Below are 23,518 nucleotides of genomic sequence, written 5' to 3'. Positions count from 1 at the left end.
CGTACCTACACATATCTCACTTGTACATCTAATTAGTTTCCGAAGGTGTGAATAAACTTTTACACAATTTGATTTTGACTTCTTCGTTATCGCTACCGCCCTAGATAACAGTGAGCGCTGTCTCCGGCTAGCAGCTACTCTGGTAGGTTTGCTATTCTTCCTATTGAAAAGAATAGCTGGCGCTCGAGATTAAAGTTTCCTCCGAGTAAACCACGTTACACCGTATTCGTCACACCAACACTCGCCTATTAGACTCATGCAGACAAATTCGGGACTCATTCAAGATCTCTATCTATCTTCGTGTTCCATCCAATTCATTTCATGTTCGAGAGCTCAATGGCATCTAACAAACTGCTGCCTCTTAGTAGTTGGGGAGCCAACGATGCTAAATCGGGATTTACTCGTGCTTCGTGGAGACCTTGTGGATTTTGAAGATTAGATGGCAGAAAGAATAAAAGGTTCTATGATGTATGCACTTTCAGCGGTGGGGAAAGCGTCTGCAGGATCTCAAAGATGTAAAAAACAATCGTCAGGTGTACATAGTCTAGCGTGTCAGATTAAGATACTGTATATGCCCTACGTGTCTTTGATAATTAATTCATGCTTATCTGACAGTTTGCGCGGTGGGACTGGCCGTACGGAAGAGTTGAAAATGGTAAAAAAAAATCCAGTATTTCCAGCGTGTCAGATTTTTGGAGGATATGTTAATTGGACCCAAAGGAAGCTACTCTTCAAGGGACTGACAATTTGGACGTGACTAAAGGTCACAGCAGTCCTTTGAAAATGTAAAAAAAAAAACTGTTACTTGTACATACTCGAGCGTGTCAGATTTTCATACAGATGGTTAATCTCGGTGTTGTAGACGTGTTGGCCCATTAATCTGACACTAATCCGGGGGGGTTTCCTTAATCTGACACTGTGAATATGATAAAAATGATTTTTTTTCGAATATTCCTCTGCCTCTGCCTCTTATCGTTTTCGTATACATTATGAAAGTTGTAGGTTGTAGTTAATAAAATTCTACACAACTTTTGTCTAAAGCAATTTTACATACTCTTAACCATTCTCGAGTTAGAGGGCGATAAGGGTGAAGAGCTTAGCCACACATGCGAAAGGGCAAGGTCAATGTAGAATCTCAGTCTAATCTACATTAATCCGATTGTCAAAATGACAAGGTATTTCTATGATGACAATTTCGAAATTAGTCACGAAAATTTTATTGTTGTCTCTGACTGAACCTTAGAATGTGACTTTTTTCCAATGAGTGAATTTTCGCTTCAATGTATCGCTAAACACCTCGCATTAATCGCCAATTAATAGCGCCCGAGCAGGAACCGTGCAAAATCCAGTAGGAAACAACAGAGGTGAGAAACATTAACCGGACAGTGAGTGAATTCCCGAAACACTGCGTAAAACCTAAGAACAGTGAGTAACTATTTCTTGAACCGAGAACTGTGAAAAATAAACTTGATCTGTGTTTTATTACCTGCCACTCTGTATTGAACTGTTATACTGTGAATTGAATTGGACTATATTCTGAAAATTTTCCTATTGTTGAAACCTATTGGAAATAATTTAATTAATTTGTGATTATTCCTTTTGCCGATTACTTTATTGAGTTATTGAAAACTGAACTGTTGTTGCGCCTTAATATCAGTGAAAACTATTTCCGATTTCTTATTATTTCTGATTCATTGAATTGAACTGTTTTAATTTCGTATTGAAGGTGAGTGAATTTCCGAACATTGAAAATTTATTGTCACAATTGGTAAAATTTAAAAGGTTTGATCTACCTATCGGTTTAATAGTGAATCACCTATTACCCTGTTGATAACTTGTCTACCTGCAATTATTTTCTTTTGACATGTACTGGTGAAACTTACCAATTATTTCTGATTTTTTCTGAAAACTGAAATTCGATTATTGCGATTTATTTTCCGAATATTGAACTTGAAAAACTATTTGGAATTTAACCTGTGCGTTCTGGTGCGATTCGAATTTCGGGACATTTTCCGGACTATACGAAGCGACTTGCGATTGTGTGCGGTATTTCTCGAATATTTTCGGACTTTAGTGGGACTGATTGAAATTTTTTTTCGAGTAACGTTGGACTTGTAAAATTTTTGGTGTGACACATCGGGACTTAGATTATTTTGGTGCGCCGGGACTTGAACTTAGATTTTTTTCTGATACACCGGGACTTAGACTTTATTTTTTTTTTTGGGTTACACCGATACCCACTTCGAACTTAAGTGAGTAGGTTAGCCAACGATTAACTTATCGGGTTGGACTTAGAACTTAACCGGATTGTGAAAGACATACCGAGTGTGAAATATTGGTGCGTTCTAAATCGGACTTAGTTGAATACAATATGTCGAACATGGATGTGAACCGGTTACTCAGTGATGAACTTAGGTACATACGAATTACAACTGAGAGGACAATCGATACCGGGTACTGTGATGACTAAACGGAGTCTACTACGACAAGTACTTCAGTCTAATGAACCTCTATTACCCCCAACGTCATTGAATCCCGCCTCGGAGATTGAGATTTGTCAAAATAAACTCACCGATTTAGTGGAATCCCTTCAGAACTTCAATCATGAGAATGCGGCTAACGAATTTTCGCGAATTTACACCCGATTAATACACATTCAAGGAAGGCTGGACTTTATTGTGGCTGCAGACACAGCACAGTTACAACTGGTTGAACAAATGAAGGCAACTACTGCTAAGGCATTGGAAACACTGGAGGAGCTACGTAAAAAGAGCAATCGTGAACAGCTGCAGACATCTAACCGACATCAGAAGTCTCTCTTGGATGTGGAGGTGCCCAGTTCACCTGGAGTGTCGCCGATCCAACCGGAGAGGATGTCAAGGGTCGAAACATCACTTATCGACTTGGGAGATGGTGTCGATCCTCCTGTAGCAGTGGATGTCTCACGTACTGGTACACCTGTAAGGAATCCATTATTAGAACAGGTCATGAATGAGACAAGACAGACATGTACAGCATTACTTCGACAGTTACCAGCGATACCTCTCACACAGTCACAGGACTGTGGGACAGCGACCCCTGAGGGTCCGACACAGGGTAGATGGATTAATTATACACGAAGGGTGTCTTTTCCACACTTACCTGCACCTTGGATAAGTCCTGACCGACCAGTCATCACAACACCTGCCAGATCAGAACCGGAGTCTCGATCAACAATACCGACTGTCCCCGTACACAAATGGAACATTTCCTTTGATGGCACTGGAAGTGTGACCGGATTTCTTGAGGAAGTGGAGAGGCTGGCTGAATCCCGTAAAGTGTCCCTGGAACAAGTTTTTGAATCAGTTTATGAATTAACGAAAGGATGCAAGGGATTGGTTTATTCCCAGGAGAGGTACTTCCGAGGACTGGGAGGATTTCAGCAACCAACTGAAAGAAGCGTTTCTGCCTGTTAACTATGAGGAGAATCTGTTGGAGGAAATAAAAAGACGAACACAAGGTCCCGAAGAAAAGCTGCTTCTGTATGTTACCCGGATGCAGAACTTATTCCAGAAACTCACCTATACAAAACCATCCGAGGTGGAGCAGATCCGACTCATCCGACAGAGGTTGATCCCGCCCTTACAGCAGGCCTTGGCCTTCCAGGAGACCAAGACGTATGATGAAATTCTCCGTAAGGGGAAAGTTTTTGAACTGGTCCAATGGCAGATGAACCAGTACACCCGGCCACCCTCAAAACCAGGTTTCGTGGAGGAACCTCACCTGACGTACACTCCCCGTCAACTGAACCGATATCAGGCGAGTCTTTCTGTGGATACCGGAGAACAGGTTCACCGAACAACTGCTCACAGGGAATCAGTCCCGCCGACACCAGCAAACCAGACACGACTTTCTCCGCCGAGGGAAAGCCGTCCAAAGCCGCCCAGGCCCAGAGAGTCAATAGTCCAACAACAGGAATCACACCGTCCAACTTCTGGAGATAGGTCCGAAGGTAGATCCGGAACTTCAACACCGCCACCCCGCCGTCGAGCCGAAAATAGCCACGCTGACCGGAACCAATCATCATCAGGGAGGAGAGTGTCCTTCCAGACACAGTGTTTCCGATGTGGTGGATATGGCCACATGCGTCGAGAATGTCGCAGGCCACCGAAAATTTTCTGTTCTCGATGCCAGAGGGAGAACATTCTCTCACGAGATTGTCCCTGCCGTTCGGAAAACTAGACGGAGGTATGGTGAAGGAGTCGACCATATCTCCCGACACACTGACTCCCATGACATCGACTGCCTGGAATGATAACCGACCGCTTGTCGAAGTTAAGATAGCCGGAGAGCACTACAAAGCATTAATTGACACTGGAGCCACGAAGAGTTTCATAAGTCGGAAAGTGGCAAAACAGTGTGAAAGCAAGGGAATCACCGGACAACATGTTGAGAATGGTTTCGTGGTGGTTGCAAATGGTCAACCCACGACAACACCCAAACTCTACACTACCGCCGTTCACCTGGCTGATTATTCCTTGACCGACGTAAAATTTTTGTTGGTGCCTGATTTACCAGTTGACCTCATTCTAGGAATGGACGTATTAGGAAGGTTCAATTTTTCCATTAACCTCAGTACCGCGGACTGTTACCTGGAAGGTCGACTGATTGCCAAACCAACACCGAAAATTCAAGAAGCTGTTGAAGCGCAGGGCCGGAGAAAATCCTTGAATACACCTGCAGACAACCCGTCGCCTAAACCGTTACCGTCCGTAGATTCCGTATACCTGGCCGAAATAGAAACAACCCACTGCAAATGGTACAACAAGAAGTTACAGGAGGTGGAAAAAGACCCAGCAAATTTTCCTGACTACGCCGTGGAAAATGGAAAACTGTTACGACATTTCTGGGACTCATCCGACTTCACAGAAAATGGAACCGGCCAACCCTGGAAACTCTGTGTACCGACCGAACAGCGAACCGAAGTACTGAAGGAAAACCACGACTCAGAATTAGCAGGTCACATGGGGATTGCCAAAACGATTTTACGGATAGCCAGAAACTATTACTGGCCAGGGATGTTAAGAGACATTGCGAAATACGTGAGGAACTGCACATCGTGCCAAAAGTACAAAGTTTCGCAACAGAAAACCCCTGGTAAGATGCAACCACACCGAATGGCGGATGCGCCGTTCAAAGAAGTATCCACGGACATAGTTGGACCATTGCCACGGTCAAAAAAGGGAGACTCCTACATCGTGGTAATGCAAGACCGGTTCACAAAGTGGGTAGAGTGTCGTCCGTTGCGGAAAGCTACCGCCAAAACTGTTTATTCGGCCCTCTACGAACAAGTCATACTGAAATACGGTTGCCCAAAACTAGTAATATCCGACAATGGAGTACAATTTGACAGCAGACTATTCAAGAACAGTCTCCGAGAGCTGAACATCGCTCACCGTTTCACACCACCGTATACTCCTCAGTGCAACCCTGTAGAAAGAGCTAACCGTACCCTAAAGACCATGATAGCACAGTTTTGTGAAGCCGATCAACGAACCTGGGATGAAAAGATAGGAGAGTTAACGTTTGCCATCAACACCGCTAAACAGGAGTCTACTGGATTTACACCGGCATTTTTAAATTATGGAAGGGAACTAGAAGTCCCGAGGGCGATTTATCCGACAAACCCCCACAATAATAAAATGAACGGAGAATCCAACCGTACAGAAGAAGAAAACAGAGACATGACTTACCGTACTCAACAGTTCAAACATCTCCAGGAGGCTTATGAGTTCGTTCGTACCAAACTGTACCGTGCCTTCCAGCAACAGGCTGACCACTACAATCTTCAACGAAGAGAAATCCGATACCATGTGGGAGATCAAGTTCTACGCCGAGACCGTCCTTTATCCTCGGCCGTTGACAGTTTCGCCGCCAAGATGGCTCCGAAGTTTTCCGGACCGTTCACCGTCGTTAAAGTTGTTTCACCTGTCGTCTACGACCTGAAAGATACAGAGGGTAGAAAAATCACTAACATACACATTAAAGATTTAAAATCATTTCATGCATAGTATATATTATTGTCATGATCCGTTAACCGTTCTTTAGAGATAACCTCTGAAAGGAGGGAACCCGTTATAGTTTTTTTTTTGTTACCGAATATACCTTATTTTTCCGTCACCGAATATATATATGTATATATTTCTTCCGTTACCGATTATATTATTATTTTCCGTTTACCTGTTTATCTGAATAACTCGGCCAACCAGAACCAGTGTTCCGTAAGACAAAAGGTGTCTAGATAACATGTTTCAGATGGAACATTTGCACCTGGGGGAGATCTTGGGAGAAGGCAGCTTTGGGCGTGTCTATAGAGGCCAACGACACGGCCAAGCAGTGGCGGTGAAAAGGACTATGCTCACTCACCACGCCATCCAGGAAGTCGACATACTCAGGTCCCTAGAACATACAAATATAATACCCCTGCAAGAGGCCATCATAGAGGGAGACTACCTTTTTATGGTGATGCCTCTGTGCGACGAGGACCTAAATACCTTCCTGCGTCGAGAAGGGCCGAGGAACCAGCCGTCTCGGTTCTTCCGCGTGATGCGGCAGTTAGCAGCAGCCGTGACGGAGTGTCATCGTCGACAAATAGTACACCGAGACATCAAGCCAGCCAATATCTTACGCCGCCGGTGCCGATTCCTGCTAGCAGATTTTGGGTTGGCCGAAACACTTAACACCGCCCAACCCCTGCTCACCGAGCTAGCAGGAACCATGGTGTACTGGGCACCGGAACAGCGCAGGCAAGAGCCGTATGACACGTCCGTCGACCTGTGGGCGTTGGGGTTAGTGGCCGTAGAGGTGGCGACCGGCCTACCGTGCCGTCAGGGTGAGGAGGAACAGCATTGGGCCTCATCCCTGGACGACAAATACCGTGCGGAGATGGAGCGATTGAGATTCCCCGTCCGATGGTACATCGAGGGTTTGCTCCAGGATAACCCGTCTCACCGGAGACCTGCTGCACAGTGGGAGTGGCCTGGAACCGATACCGTCCTGTTAGTTGAAACCGTAGCTCAGCCACCCCCACTGATACCGGTGTCCACACTGAGACCAGCACCGCTTCCACCAGCTGCTCCGTTAACGCCACCACCCCAACTGTATCCCGTCCCACAGGAACCGCCAGCACCAGGGAAGACACTGATTTTACCATCAAGGCTAGCATCCAAGATCCAGGCTCAACCGAACCCCCGTCTGTGGTCACCCAGTCTTCGGACTGAGGTCATCGCCCTGATACCAACCACCGTCGAGGGCAGACGCCGGCTCCGGCTGAAGCTCAGGTTTCCCTCCGGCACTGCCCGCCGTCTCTGGGTGCCAGTAGATTGAATCCGTAAGAATTATCTTCCGGAAAAAAAAAAAAAAAAAAAAGAGAAATTTGCGCCAGTCAAACCGTGTGTTCACCGTATAGAAATGAAAATACCAGGTATTAATGATCTTACCTCTTTTCAGAATACCGTCAGACGGCTGCAACATGAGCGACTCAGACTTCCTGGAACGACTGGACGAGGAGCTGGGTCTTGTCGATCCATTAAAAGACCAGGAACCGGAATCTCCTCCCCGTCCTGTGCCGTTGCCGTTGGGGGCACTCAAAACATTTGGTCGCCCCAAACCAAACACCTCTTCCGCTGTCACTGACCGTTCCACATCATCACCCAGGAAGCAGGAACTACAACAGGCGGCTGTTCCGACTCAGAGGCAGAGTGCAATGGAGATAGACATTCCAGCTGAAAAGAGAAATAAGCAAGATAAACGTTATTTCATAAACAAGGGGAAGATTTCCAAACAAGCGAATAGCCATCAACCGGATAATCGTCAACATGACATCCATCGACATAATATCCGTCCAGCTCAAATAACAACCAAGATTCCAGCCGGAATACGTACAGTTGGCACAATGGGGCCCAATGTCTACTTGGAGCTTCGACCTAATATGTGTTGGAGATGTGGCCAAGGGGAGCACAGTCGAGCACACTGCACCGGTACCCCGATTCTTTTCTGCAGCAGTTGCGGCCTGCTAGGTACATTAACCAGAAATTGTTCTTGTCAGTCTCATCACCGTCAAAGAGAGGCTGCCGTCCAATGTGATATCCCCAGCGCATCCACCCAATCTGAACCACCCCGGAAGAAATCGAACAAGTTCCGCATGCCAACCAGTAGGGAATTAGCCCTCCGTGCCTGTCCAAGATGTCGAGAACTCCGTGAGGCCGAGGACAATAGCAAGGAGAAATCACGTACAACTGAAGCCCGTCACTAACCTAGTTATAACCGATTACACCGTAACAATTCCGTTCAAATTCCGTACATGCACCACCGTTGACCGAAATATTGTATCTACAGATTTTCATCCGTTCAACATGCATCAAACCTGTTAAAACTGTCTGAAAAATCTGTTATTCATGTAAGGAATACCAATAAAGGATACTGTTTCACATTGCAACTGAGTATATCCGTCTATTAATCCAATAGATCTAACCAATTTCTATTCTGAACCGAACCGAAATTATTGTACCGTCAATTTAACACTGTCTACCTGAAGAAAACACCGTCTACCTGAAAACAGAAAGCAGAGGAAAACCATTCCAAGAAGAAAAGTGGACCACGAGGAACGATGAAGATCGGAGAATTTATTGTTAGAAATTACCCACCTGCGAGTCTCCTGCCGGCTCCGAGAGTCCCAACATCCGTATAGCCAGGTCGAAAGGGGTGAACCGGTCCATTCAGTCCATTGAGCCCCACGTACCGGAGGTCTTCCACCTGTTGCAGCTCCCACGAATCCTGAATAACCTACAAAACCACGATGGAATTCAAACACCCGCCAAACACAGTTAAATTAGGTACTCACCGGAGGGATGAAGCATGGCACGTTTCCGACCAGCGATAAAGATGGATTTCCACATGGAGAAGGAGGATTTTCCACTATAATAACAGCACATCCACGCACGAAAACGCTGAACAAAGTTCTTTGACAAGATGGCGGAGACCTGCGCCGAAATGACTGACGCTGACGTTTCTGCGTGCGCATTGGAACTACCAACCATAGAGAGGAATAAGTACTTGATTGAGTTGTGAACTGGTCACGAGTATATAGGTGGCGCGCGCGAAAGTAAGGTCATTATTTCTAGGGGTAGATAGAATCGTGAAATTAAACTCACTATTTCATCGTAAGTTAATTTCTTCCGAGCTGAAGAGGGTGTGATGAAGTCCAGTTTTCTGAGGAAAATTGGAGTTCATCTTAGTGCATTTCTTTCGTTTTAAATTTCCGTCTTTGAAAATATTTTAATTCCGTACGTTCATTCCGATAGGCAGAGTAAATGTAAAAAACCGCTTATCTGTATTTCACGTTGTTTTTCTTACATGCCGCTGAAGATTTCGACGTTTTTCATCTGTTGATATGCGATAAACCGGAGCTGACGACGTTTTTCATTCTTGTCGCATTCTGGAATTTTCAGATTTTTACCGTGAGAGGGGATATGCCTATAAAAGCAAATTTCCCCCCCGCGACGGTCACTTTTCGACTGTTACTTCAGTTCTTCGGCTGACTTTTCGACTTTTGAATTTTACTTCAGTTCTTTCACTTCGCTTCAGTATTTTCGATTTTTCGCTTTCTAACGTGGTGACTTCTGTTATAGATTCAGTTAATTTTCGGTATTTCTTTCGCCGTTGCAGAATAATCATTTTGTGTTTGCATCAGTGCTTAGAGTTAATTTTTTTAGTTTTTCTTTTAAATCCTTTGAGTTTCGAGTGCTTGAAACAAAGGAGGTAGGTCCCCGTCTGTACCGTTCAGTTTCTTTGTTAGACCTACGCCGTTACTTCCTTAACTTTGACACTGCTGTACTGTATCGTTTTCTGTTGTATTTTATCGTTCTTCACCCTGTTTCGCGAGTCTGACTTTTCCCTTCGCTATCAGTCATGGCGTGTTAACCCTTGGGGTACTGAAGGGAAAGTTCCGTCAACCCCCCTGTCCGCGTTCCGCGTCATAAGTGTTAAATCCGAAATCTCTTCTTTTCTGTCAATCATGGCGTGTTATAACCCTTGGGGCAGAGAATAAGAGATACCGCACGTAGTCAGTGAAATCCCGTAGTTGCACTAAAAATAGACATTTTCTTCGCTGTCAGTCATGGCGTGTTAACCCTTGGGGCAGCGAATAAAAGTCTCGAACAGATCCGCCCTAGCCCTTGGGGTACTGAAGGGAAAGTTCCGTCAACCCCCCTGTCCGCGTTCCGCGTCATAAGTGTTAAATCCGAAATCTCTTCTTTTCTGTCAGTCATGGCGTGCTATAACCCTTGGGGCAGAGAATAAGAGATACCGCACGTAGTCAGTGAAATCCCGTAGTTGCGTTAAAAATAGACATTTTCTTCGCTGTCAGTCATGGCGTGTTATAACCCTTGGGGCAGCGAATAAAAGTCTCGAACAGATCCGCCCTTATTGTGTTTCATTTCCGGAGAAATACAACTACATACCGATACCGTATAGCAAGTCCTTAGCATTCCTCAGTTCTGGTTGGCCCATTTTTATTGAACCGTTAATTTTTCCCTACACCCGGTATAAATTTCATAAAGTGCTCGTGACCGGATAAGATTTCCCGAATGTATGTTCGCTTATAGAATCGCTCATAGTTCGTACCTAGACATATCTCACTTGTACATCTAATTAGTTTCCGAAGGTGTGAATAAACTTTTACACAATTTGATTTTGACTTCTTCGTTATCGCTACCGCCCTAGATAACAGTGAGCGCTGTCTCCGGCTAGCAGCTACTCTGGTAGGTTTGCTATTCTTCCTATTGAAAAGAATAGCTGGCGCTCGAGATTAAAGTTTCCTCCGAGTAAACCACGTTACACCGTATTCGTCACACCAACACTCGCCTATTAGACTCATGCAGACAAATTCGGGACTCATTCAAGATCTCTATCTATGCGTGTTCCATCCAATTCATTTCATGTTCGAGAGCTCAATGGCATCTAACAAACTGCTGCCTCTTAGTAGTTGGGGAGCCGACGATGCTAAATCGGGATTTACTCGTGCTTCGTGGAGACCTTGTGGATTTTGAAGATTAGATGGCAGAAAGAATAAAAGGTTCTATGATGTATGCACTTTCAGCGGTGGGGAAAGCGTCTGCAGGATCTCAAAGATGTAAAAAACAATCGTCAGGTGTACATAGTCTAGCGTGTCAGATTAAGATACTGTATATGCCCTACGTGTCTTTGATAATTAATTCATGCTTATCTGACAGTTTGCGCGGTGGGACTGGCCGTACGGAAGAGTTGAAAATGGTAAAAAAAAAATCCAGAATTTCCAGCGTGTCAGATTTTTGGAGGATATGTTAATTGGACCCAAAGGAAGCTACTCTTCAAGGGACTGACAATTTGGACGTGACTAAAGGTCACAGCAGTCCTTTGAAAATGTAAAAAAAAAACTGTTACTTGTACATACTCGAGCGTGTCAGATTTTCATACAGATGGTTAATCTCGGTGTTGTGCCATTAATCTGACACTAATCCGGGGGGGTTTCCCTAATCTGACACTGTGAATATGATAAAAATGATTTTTTTTCGAATATTCCTCTGCCTCTGCCTCTTATCGTTTTCGTATACATTATGAAAGTTGTAGGTTGTAGTTAATAAAATTCTACACAACTTTTGTCTAAAGCAATTTTACATACTCTTAACCATTCTCGAGTTAGAGGGCGATAAGGGTGAAGAGCTTAGCCACACATGCGAAAGGGCAAGGTCAATGTAGAATCTCAGTCTAATCTACATTAATCCGATTGTCAAAATGACAAGGTATTTCTATGATGACAATTTCGAAATTAGTCACGAAAATTTTATTGTTGTCTCTGACTGAACCTTAGAATGTGACTTTTTTCCAATGAGTGAATTTTCGCTTCAATGTATCGCTAAACACCTCGCATTAATCGCCATATATCTCAAAAACGTTTCAAAATAAAAAAAATTGCTCAAGACGAAATTTGTAGATTATGTTATGCTCTACAACTTTCATAATAAATGTGAAAAAGATTTGAAGCTCAGGAGAGGAGATAATTCAAAAAAAACTGATTTTTGTGACCTTTATGGCCAATTATTATTTTTTCGGCTTGCTAACATTGTCAGATTATATTTTTTCCGTTATTCTCGAATCATTAGCTTCAAAAAAAGGAAAAACGCCACAACGCTCGAGAATGTACATGTGACGTTTTTTTTTTCGTAACTTTGGCGCCCTCCTACACATTTTCGACACGCTTAAATGGTCAGATTAAGAGAATATATACTTTTCAACATACCACATATATCTTAATCTGACACGCTCGAGTATGTACAATGATCTTTTTTTTTTACAATTCTGACAGGCTGTCCTAGACAATTCCCCCTATATACAGGTCTAATTTTTGGTAAAGGTACTCTACAGGTTCCAAGGTATGTCCCCTTATATTAATCTGACACGGTCGAGTAAATCCCGAATTTCCCTCTTCGGCTCCTCAACTATAGTCAATTGCGAGTTCCTGGCAGAACTTCCTTCACAATAAAGCTATGCAACACCAATTCTGGATTGTTTGACCAGAAACTTCACGCTTTTATTCCGTTTTTTATAGGACTCTGTCATCGAATTTGCAGTTGGACTCCTTTTGTGGTGCTAGGCAGACTGACTTATTCTGCTTACCTGATCCATGTACTCATCTTGAGAATCAGAGCTTCCTCATTGATGTATCCAATTTACGTCGACAGATATCTTTTTGTGAGTATTTCGATCTTATGATCATACTTTCTATTCTACTTTCTATTTAAATAGGATAGCATCAATTTTGGAGTTTAGAGTGAAAATGAAAAAACTACAAAGAAAAATGACGATGAATTTCAATTCGGAAATTAATCGCATTGATCCTTGTTCAGTGTCGAATTTGAACAGAGAATAATATTCCATCACTCAACAGATCAATATTTATATTGAGTTTTTTAATAAACATCGTGAAAATAAGCTATTAATTCAAATTAGTCGATGATAATGAATCGTAGCCTTAATATAATGTGCCTTCAGTATAACGATTTTTTTGATTTGATTATTCTTCGAAATTCCAATTATAATCCAGTTCCCAAAATAATTGAGATGAAAATTATTTGCAGTGTTTGGTTTCCTTTAAGTTATTCATTTATTTATTTGCTATACTAATTTTGAACAAACAAAAACCAAAACGAGATCATTACCTCTCACAATGTGAAAATTGAAATTAACAACAACTTGAGATCGAAAGGTACACACAGCCGATATAAATTCAATAAAAAAGGCATAAAACAACAACAAAAATCCTCTTCATTTATTCTATTATATACAGGGTATCCCAAAACTGATATTATTTATTTCATTTCGCAAACTATACTTCATTCAACTTTATTTTAGCAGTCGGTTGGCCATGGAAATTTGACACATTTCACTCTGTATAGTACGAAAATGTGGGGTTATGAAGCTTGTCAAAACATTTTTGGGTTTTAAATCAACGCTATGTTGCCCGTTCTACGTAAAAGTTTCTGTTAATACGTATTTTATCACAATGTCGAATCTCTTCGGAAAATATGTGACGAACATAATTGAAGTTTATACAAACTGATTTAAGGCATACCAAATCCAGTTATTTGCATGGAAAATACAAGAGATCAGTATAATATCATAATATGCACTAGCTTGAGGAGAGTTAATGTTCGTTATCTTCTTTGGCTTACATCATTTGTAGATTTCAAAAATATTAACCCGAAGATGAAATGCATATGATGCAGTGGTTGGGAATGGGTATCTCCCGAAGGAATTAACAGATAATTACAAGAATGTTGAATTCTTCAACAAAAATCATCTTGCATCAATATAAGTAAAAGGAGTTGAAGGAAGTTCCAAGTTAAGATGCAACTTCACCGTTGAACAAAAATTTCACATGAATAAACAAGTAACAGGGCAACTTGCGCGTATTTGTGGCTATTCATCTCAATACAATGATGTAATTATAATAATTAGGTATTTATTAGTACCTTAAGATATTTACATTGTATAGGACAAGTCAAATGAAAAATAGAACAATCCATTTTAGGGAACTTATTCTCCGATGACATTTATCAAAAATCCTGTAGTAAACTTTTCGCATTAATTCACTCAAAAATAAAATTCTCAAATGCCACCACTTTTTTGGGTCTTCCAATAGAAGGAAATTCTTTGTTATACTCTTCATTCACAATCTTTCTGATTGTGGAAATATTCAGCTGAAATATAAGTCTTTTAGATTCAAATGAAACATTATATAAATTCTCTTACATTGAATATGTTCGCTATCGTCTGACGTATTGTGGATTTTAAAATATCAGGGTATAACTATTTGAATGAGCGGACCTGAATTCTAAATAGCACTTCCTGAAAACCTGTCTCTTCTTTCAATTACTTTCGGCATTTTCGAATTTTCGTAATAAAAATTGATATTAGTTGTGGCAACGGCGTCATGACATTAACGACATTTCGTGAGTGCCAACCTAACTTCGTTCTAGTTACAAAAACTTGAGAAAATTGCAAGGGTTGCAACCAGAAAAACTAATTACTTTTGAACGACAAAGAGCTGGTAAGGTGTGTTGATCTGTGTGATCAACTAATTCAATTTTAGTAGTATAAGTAATAAACTTAATTGAAACAATGTTTCAGAATAGCCCTCTGAAACATTGTTAACCCAAGTCTTATTCCTGTCCTGATTCAGTTCCATTCGAACTATGATATTCGATTTTTACAGTTGCAATTTGAGTTTGTTTATTGTGAATTTAAAATCGATAAACGCCTATTGGAAATTGATTAGTCCAGTAGCTTTGTCGCCTGAAAGTTTATTTATTTATTTATTTATTTATTTATTTATTTATTCTGATTTGGGATACAAACAGGAATACTCCCAGAAAAGTATCCTCTGATACATAACAAAAAACACTTTTAACAATATCCTATCCTATGGTGTATATAAGTGGCTCAATAACATGAAACAAAACAATAATCATTGAAAGAAAATTCTTCGGATACTCAACTTAAATGATCTCAGACTTACATTAAATGGATCCAAACTATTACAATATTGATTAAAAAGGTTGCACATTCTCATAATAGGTGAATTTCTGCCAAGGTTCGTATTGAATCTACCATGAAAAAGTAATTTCTTATTTCTAAACGTTCTAGTAGGAACGTGATAAAGAATCATGGAAATCAAGTCGGTTGAATCATAAAAGTTATTCATAATCTTGAAGAGGAAAATCAGATCCGATTTTATCCTTCGGTGCTCCAATGGTTCCATATGATAATGAGATCTTAATTGGCTAATACCTGTAGTCACATAAATACCAGTCATTTTGAAATGTAAAAACCTAATAAATCTATTTTGCAATCTCTCTAACCTTTGCTTGTGCACAGCATAATAAGGGTTCCATATAATACTGGCAAAATTGATTCTGCTGTGTATGAAAGCAAAATATATTGCTTTTAAAGCTGCCTCATTATTAAAATGCCTACATATTCTGCAAAGGAAACCCAAATACCTACTGGCAGAAGCAATGAGAGTATCAAGGTGAGCACCGAAAGACATTTTTGAGTCGAAAATCACACCCAAATCTCTGACCTGACCCACCCTCCTCACCTCACAACCAACCAATCGATACCGAAAATCAATGTTTGCATGGCTTCTAGAAAATGATATGCACATACATTTATTCACATTCAGATCTAATTCATTTGTTCTACAGTAATCAGAAAACGCATCAAGATCTCTCTGAACCTCCACACAGTCTCTTACAGATCTAATCTCACTGAACATCTTTAAATCATCCGCGTAAAGAAGAAAGCGTACACGTTTGAAACAGCTACCTATATCGTTCACGAATAATAAAAAAAGTATGGGTCCTAAATGAGAACCTTGGGGCACCCCGGATGTAACGACGAAAGGTGCTGACCTGAATCCACTGACAGTCACTAATTGCGTTCTTTTATAAAGGTAGGAAGAGAACCATCTAAGGAGATCCCCATGCACACCGACCCCAGCAAGCTTAGACAAAAGTAAATTGTGATCAACCCTATCAAAAGCCTTACTGAAATCGGTGTACAGCGAATCCACCTGAATCTGATTATCCATAGCTCGCGAGATAAATTCAGTGTAAATTATCAAATTTGTTTCAATACCACGACCTGTATAAAAGCCATGCTGATTCTCCAGTATCGACGATTTAAGAAAGTGAAGCAACACATCTAAAACAAGACTCTCAAACAATTTTGCAAAGATAGACAACTTGCTAATACCACGATAATTCTCAACAGCACTTTTACCACCAGAGTTCTTATAAATAGGTACAAGTAGCGAAGTCTTCCAGGAATCCGGAAATGTACCAGAATGCATCGATTTATTAAAAATGATGGACAGTGGATAACATGAACTGGAACCGCAATTTTTCAAAAAGTATGAGGGATATCCATCAAAGCCTGCTCCTTTATTAGCATCAAGTGAATTTATCTTATTCAAAACTACCTGTGGAGTGAATTCAACCGAGATTAATAGATTATTACTACCGATATCATTATGATGGTGATATTTTTGAGAGTAAGGTTTATAAACACTTTTGAAAAATGAGGCAAACAAATCACATATATCCTGACCACCCTCGGCAGAATCGTTACCAAAATGCATCCGGTTCGGTACACCTCCTTCATCCTTACAACTCCTCACATATTTCCAAAAATTTTTTGGGTTAACTTTTATATCATCCTGACAATCCTTAATATATTTTTGATAGTCTCTGAAAATATAGTCCTTAGTTTTTTTTCTCATTATTCTAAATTTTTCGAAATAATACATCAATCCATACATCTTCCATTTTTTATGCAAATGATTTTTCATCTTTATTAATTTTATAGTTTCAGCAGAAAAATAGAAAGGAAATTTCCTATTCTTGATTTCCACTTTAGGAACATGTAAATATGCTCCTCTTTCTAATATTTGGTAAAAAAGAGATACATCTTCATCGATAAATTGATTATTGAAAACATTCATCCAGTTACACCCATCAAAAAATTTATTGAGAGCAACATAATCACCTTTTTTGAAATTATAAAAACTTCTGATAGATTCTCGAAGATTTCTACTTATGGTGTTCTTTATGTGAAATTCTACAGGGGGATGATAGTAATCAGGATCCACCAAACAACTATCACTTTCAGTCAAGTCTTTTAATTCAATCTTAGAGCAGAAAACTAAATCTAATATTCTTCCATCCCCATTTTTAACAAAATTGAACTGACTAAATTCAGCAAACGAAAGTAAATCAATCAAAGCATTATTATCATTGTTAACATTTGCAGGAACTAAAAAGTTTTCACCCTCACTGACCGACCAATCTATCGTAGGAAAATTAAAATCTCCGAAAATAACAATTGGATCGACCGAAATTGAATCAATAATTTGCTGCAGTTTGGAAGTGAAACATTCTCTCGCTTTGTTATTCCTTGGGGGTAGGTATACACAGCAGATGTGAATTCTTGAGCTACCACCATTACCATAAATAGTGATCCATACATCCTCAGCCTCACTCTGAAAATCTTCTCGACGCCGAACACTGAAGATACTCTTAGCTGCAATCATCACACCACCACCCGATTTTTTGTCCTCCGCACAACCAGTACTCTCCCTGTCCCTACGAAAAACTTTATACTCCGACAAATCGAACACCTCCGCATCCTCTACACCACTAAAAAGATTCGTTTCGGTAATAAGAAAAATGTCAGCGCCAATATTCAGAGCATTCAACCTAAACTGTTCAGTCTTTGATCGTAAACCATTCACGTTTTGTCCATAAATGAATAACTTCTCCATCGAAAAAGCAAACAAATAAACGAAAGAATTATATTTAAGGTATTTACATCCCCTCGATAGAGTTGATATCCTTAATGACCATTATCTTTGATGTCTCAGACTTTCTACAAAAAATAGTTCCATTTTTAACCCATACATATTTATATTGCTTCTCTCTAGCGGCTAGTCGCACTTGCTTATATAACACTTTGTTAGCTAGTGTCAAGTGTTCATTGATGTAAAACTCATCTGAGACTCCATTCAAAGTCATTTTCGGTGAATAATCATTTGTAATGCGCTTTTTCTTAGCTGCAAGGAGAAAACGATTTCTATCACCCCGGGATACAAATCTAACTATTATATTTTTCGTCTTGTTTGGAGAATTTTGGTAAGCTTGAACCCTATGGGTGTAATCAATGATTGATGGAGTCACCCTGCAATCAATATAATCTCCAATTTTTTCAATTACATGAATTAAATTTTCATCTTTCTTTTCAGGAATGCCCTGAATTTCGATGTTGTTCATACGAGAAACTTGTTCAAAATCCTTGAATTTGGCTTGCAGGGCCTCCAAATCAGATCGGAGCCTCTTATTTTCATTAGAAATTTGATCGGTCTTTTTGACACAATCATTCAGTTTCGCAATCTGGCTTTCAAAATCAGATATTTTATCGCTGCAGAAATTGACTGACTGAAGAAGAACCGCCTGCTGCTCCCTAATTTGTCGCAACTCCGCACGAATCTCCTGAAGAGTTTGTGATGAGTCAAACGACTCGATCGAGCAATCATCCCTCACTTGTAGCGGCGGCGGTGCACCGACTGATAGTCGGGGACGGGAATTCCTACAGTCGATGCAGGTCCATGATAGTCCCTCAAGTATGTGGTAGTATGCGTCAAATCCGGTAGTTCTGATTTTTTGCAGACTTGTTCATGATGTTGGCCTTATGAAATCTAAGTTTGTGACCTCGAGAACGCAACATTGTCAAAAATCGATCAGCTACCATCATCCTCAAAAGGGGGTCTTCACTTCTCAAAATATCCTTATTGCCAATTCCAACGTTCGTTGTGTTCCAAACTTTGCAAACTCCTGTCTCCTCGCATTCGAGGAAAATATATTTATTGTATCGAAGAGTAGCAGGGCACGGTTCAGGCTCATATAACTTTTCTGGTGGATCAGTCGATTTCGAGAATTTCATTAAATTCACCATCCAGTTAACTACCCCGACAGAGTTTATGGATTTAGCCTTGCGGCTTTCACACTCCTCTCCAGAGGAACATTCACTTATCCAAAATATATCAGATATCTGCAAGGGATACTACTCAGATTCTTAGGATCTATCGAATTCAGGCTGTTGCTCGGATCCCTGATGTTGATTTATCCTTTCTTCACCTCGGCGCTATGGTGTCGGTTGGTTTGCGGATCTCCCCATTCTCCCCGCACTTCTTGTGAAAAAGATGGTGTTATTTTCCATGTCCTTTTGCATTTCCCATGTACTGAATAGTGATACGTGATAAATGTGAAAATCATCTAGCAGAAAGAGTGAGATTGGTGATTAGGAGTTTTCAGGACTGGTGTAGGAAAAATCACCTTTTGATAAATATGGAAAAGACAGTTCTTCTTGATATGTCTCAGGCGGGTAAAATGTTCTCGATTGATGTTGAAGGTAAGGTCTTGAAACTAAGCAAAAGTGCTACGTTCTTGGGCGTAACTCTCGATGATTCTTTGAATTGCGAACCCCACGTCGAGATTTTGGCACAAAAACTCAATAAAGCATGCTATGCATTGAGTATTCTGAAAAGGTCCTTCACTCCCAATACGCTGATCGACATATATTATGCTTATGTATATTCAATTGTTGGTTACGCAATTTGCGTATGGGGAAATTCGAGTCATGCTCATCGCATATTTGTTGGACAGAAGCGAGCATTGAGAATAATCTATGGCTTGAGCTATAGACAGAGTTGCAGGGAAACTTTCAAGGATAATCGGATTCTCACTATTCCATGCATTTATATCTATAAGTTGTGTTCCCGTGTTCATAATGAAAAGAACAGATTCCAAAAAAGATCGGATATTCATAGTTATGAGACAATAAATAAGGATAACTTAGATCTGGTGAAACAAAATCGAGAAAAATTCAAGAAATCACCCTATTATGCTGGCGTATCTATTTATAATTCACTACCAAAGTTATTGAAGAGTACTGTGGAGCTGAGAGTGTTCAAGAGTAAATAAAGATCTATATTGTGTGAAAATGCTTTCTACTCGATCTCCGATTTTATTCAATACTGTAAGGAGGGGAGCTCCAGTGGATAACTTGCTTGTTCCGACTCCTTGGGCCGACTTGGGATGGGGAATTTTAATATGACTCCAACAATTTGTTCATGTTTTTTAAAGATAGCATTAAGGATGTTTCTTTGTATTTGTGAGATGTTCTTATACAACAATTTGTATTATTTTTTTGACGTGTCAATGCTACTTTTGTAGTTTTTTATGGCCAAATAAATACTTACTTACTTACTAACTTGCGTATTATTTTAGCACTTTTTGCATGACTCTATATTATTAATATTTTCGCCCAATTGAAGTTTCTTCGAATTCTCTAGTAGTTTTTTCGGAATCAGGCATGTAAAGGTTTGTGCAAAATTATCGCGAATCACTAAATATGATCTAGATTAAATATTTATTGCATTTGAATGAATAGTATTGCAAATTAAAGACTAGTGAGTATTTAATATAAATATAATAAAATTAATAATTAATATTGGCCGCGATGCAGGCCTCTAAGCCGCGATGTTTATGTAAGATTTCCTTCAAAATTCTATCGATAATTACCATCCAGTTGTCGATGAGCGCTGCATTTCAATTTCCAGGTCATTCTTTATAAGTCCCTACAGGTTTTCTATCGGATTGAGTTCTGGAGAAAACGCTGGTCACTCCAGAACTTCAAATTCCTGGAAGCATTCCATTGTTGACCTGGCTTTATGAGCGGTCGCATTGTCTTGCTGGAACAGGAATCCATCGGGATAAAGGACATCAATGTTGGTCATATTCTCTTCGAGTGTTTGGTGGTATTTTTCAGCAGTGATGGATTCTTTTGTCATCTTTATTGTTGTTATTACCAGCCAAAACCATAATTGCAGGTCCATGCTTAGAGCTCTTGAATTATGGCCTTTCTTTTTCCCCAGACCTTCACTTTGGCGAGGTAGAACTGGAAATAACTTTTATCGGTGAAGACGACCTTGGACCAATACCGATTCAAGTTGGCCCGGCACCATTCCACCCGTTTTTCCATGTGAAGAGGTGTCATCTTCGGCACAATTTTGGGCAGCCATTTGATGAATCCTAAGTTCTTCAATGACCGATACATCGTCCATTGAGACAGTTCAGGACTTCCTCGGTCTTTGGCCACTGCGGAAATGGTCGCGCAGGTTATCATCGGGTTGTTATTGGCCAATTGGGATATCCTTAGTCGGTCGTTGGTGTTGAGTTTTGAAGGTCTTCCGGCTCCTGGCTTGTGTTCCACACCTTCTCCGCTTTGGACCCTCTTAATGGTTCGGTTAACTGTGGACAGATGTATCCCCGTTGCAATGGCCAGGTATTTTGGGCCATTCTGGCCAGCGTTCCATAGCCAGGGATATGGAGAGTAAAGAGAAGGTGAACGATCGCCGTACTAAAAATGTGTCCCCGAAAACGGGGAACATAGGATAGGTGTCGATGCGATTGCTGCGTTTATCGATAAGAGGTAGGGATTCAAGCGTCAAATTGAATAATTGAAATGAACAGCCTTCATTTTATTTTAGGTTATGTGGTTTTTCTGATGATTTTTCAAATACCTTTCTTCAAATCTATATTAAATATGAGTTCTCTGAATTATATGCAATAAATTACAAGTCAAATAATACAGGGACTATGTTATCAGCTTCATTCATTCATAATAAATGACGAAATCAATGAAATTCAAAAGAAATCACTGATCAAAAAAATTGTACCTACTTTTGTTTAACATTGTTTATTGATAACATGTATGTTAGTTGGTTTACCGTAATCTTCAAAATTATATAAATTTGCTGTGAGGAGTAGTACACATCAAGACAACAAAAGGTAGCAAACTCAGATTTATCACTTAGGTATTAGAGTAGATTCTGTTTCCAATACTCAGCTGAGAACCGATAAAAACCATATATTATGTTATGCCAATTCTTCAAGAATATCCACTTCTGAACGATGCAGTGTTATTGGTTAGATATTCTTATTCGGAAGAGTCAACTTCCCACGAGGGATGACAATTTCGATTTCGTTCATAATGAATCCATCATCTTTTTGATATCTTCCTCGCAAAAGTGCTCTTGACACACAAATTCATTCGGAGTCGATTCTTGAGGTGAGGTTTTTTCCAATTTTCTCTCAAAAATGCTCTCGGAAATATTATCTCTTCTCCTTTTCTTTCCGATGCCAAAACACTCTTACACTAGCGCACGCTTCAACATTTCACCATGGTCATATGTTGTTCTCTTATCAAAAATCGAAAATAATAAAATTCCTATCATCTGTCACCAGGAAAACTCAGCCAACTTCAACTAGTTTAAATAAAAATTTCGCCATTAAGTGATGGCCAGCGCGCCTGTTGGCAAAAACATGAACTACCATGTTGGTACATATTTCAGGGGACGAAAACACTATGGTCTCAAAGCAGCGATCGTTCTCCTTCTTTCTACTCTCCATAGCCAGGGGAGTATTTTACGGCCATCGACTTTCGGCGATTCTTTGTTTAACTAACTTTGATTTTTCATTCAATTGAAGTTTAAATAATAAGATGTGTCATATCATTGAAAACTTCAAAACAAATGCTATCCAATGCGCTATTTTGAACTTTAAAATAATAACGTACGTCAATATCGAGCGCATAGAACAAAACCCTAATTTTTCACGATGATTATGCACAGAAGTATAGATGAAAGGATAATAGAGATGGTTCTGATATGGTTCAACTTTTGTTCTTCTCTATCAGAAAAAGTTCTATGGTTACCATCTCTCAGCAGTCAATGATTTTGGTATCTTTACAGGCAATTGGAACTATTGGAGATGCAGCAACAACATACATTTTCGCATTTTTGGTGTGTTTGCTTCTAGAAATGCCTATAAGTGCCTTGCAGAAACTATGGATTCCCCAGAAAATAAAAGAGGAGAAAAAATTATCAAATGGATCAACGTTTCCAATGATCAAGATTGATAGTGTTGATAAGGAAGGAGTTTGATTATATTTTGTTATAAAAAAATAAATTATGATTTGTATTTTTTATTCGATTAGCTAACTCCTAGTGGATTCCTTGTCAAATATGAATTCATAAAATAATTGTAAGTGCTGTCTTGAATGACCTTAAATGATGAGGTACGTATTTCGATCTCAAGATCGGAATCCACATTCGGAATTTACTTCTATAGCTAAAAAAAAATAAAAAGCCTCAGTTTCGAAACATGTCAATGGTCGTATTCTCCATCAATACCAAAATAAAAGCAGTCAGCTGGTCATGTATATTTGACACATTCCACACTATATATAGTACGAAAATGTGAGGTTATGACACTAGTCAAAACATTCTTGGGTAGTTCGAGAGTTGGCAACGAAAATGTGCAAG

General features: G+C 40.1%; 1 protein-coding gene across 1 annotated transcript in view; it reads left to right on the top strand.

Moving 5' to 3' along the window:
• LOC123307000 (nose resistant to fluoxetine protein 6-like) overlaps positions 1-23,137 on the top strand; it is a 148,758-nt gene extending 125,621 nt beyond the window's left edge. The window contains exons 8-9 of the mRNA XM_044889201.1: positions 12,626-12,768; positions 22,946-23,137. Coding sequence (XP_044745136.1) covers positions 12,626-12,768; positions 22,946-23,137 — 335 coding nt within the window. The remainder of the gene's footprint in view (positions 1-12,625; positions 12,769-22,945) is intronic.
• The last annotated feature ends 381 nt before the right edge of the window (positions 23,138-23,518 follow it).

The sequence above is a fragment of the Coccinella septempunctata genome, chromosome 2 (assembly GCF_907165205.1).
Source record: "Coccinella septempunctata chromosome 2, icCocSept1.1, whole genome shotgun sequence".
Classification (NCBI taxonomy): Eukaryota; Metazoa; Arthropoda; class Insecta; order Coleoptera; family Coccinellidae; genus Coccinella; species Coccinella septempunctata.
This window is presented reverse-complemented; position numbering and strand designations above follow the sequence as displayed.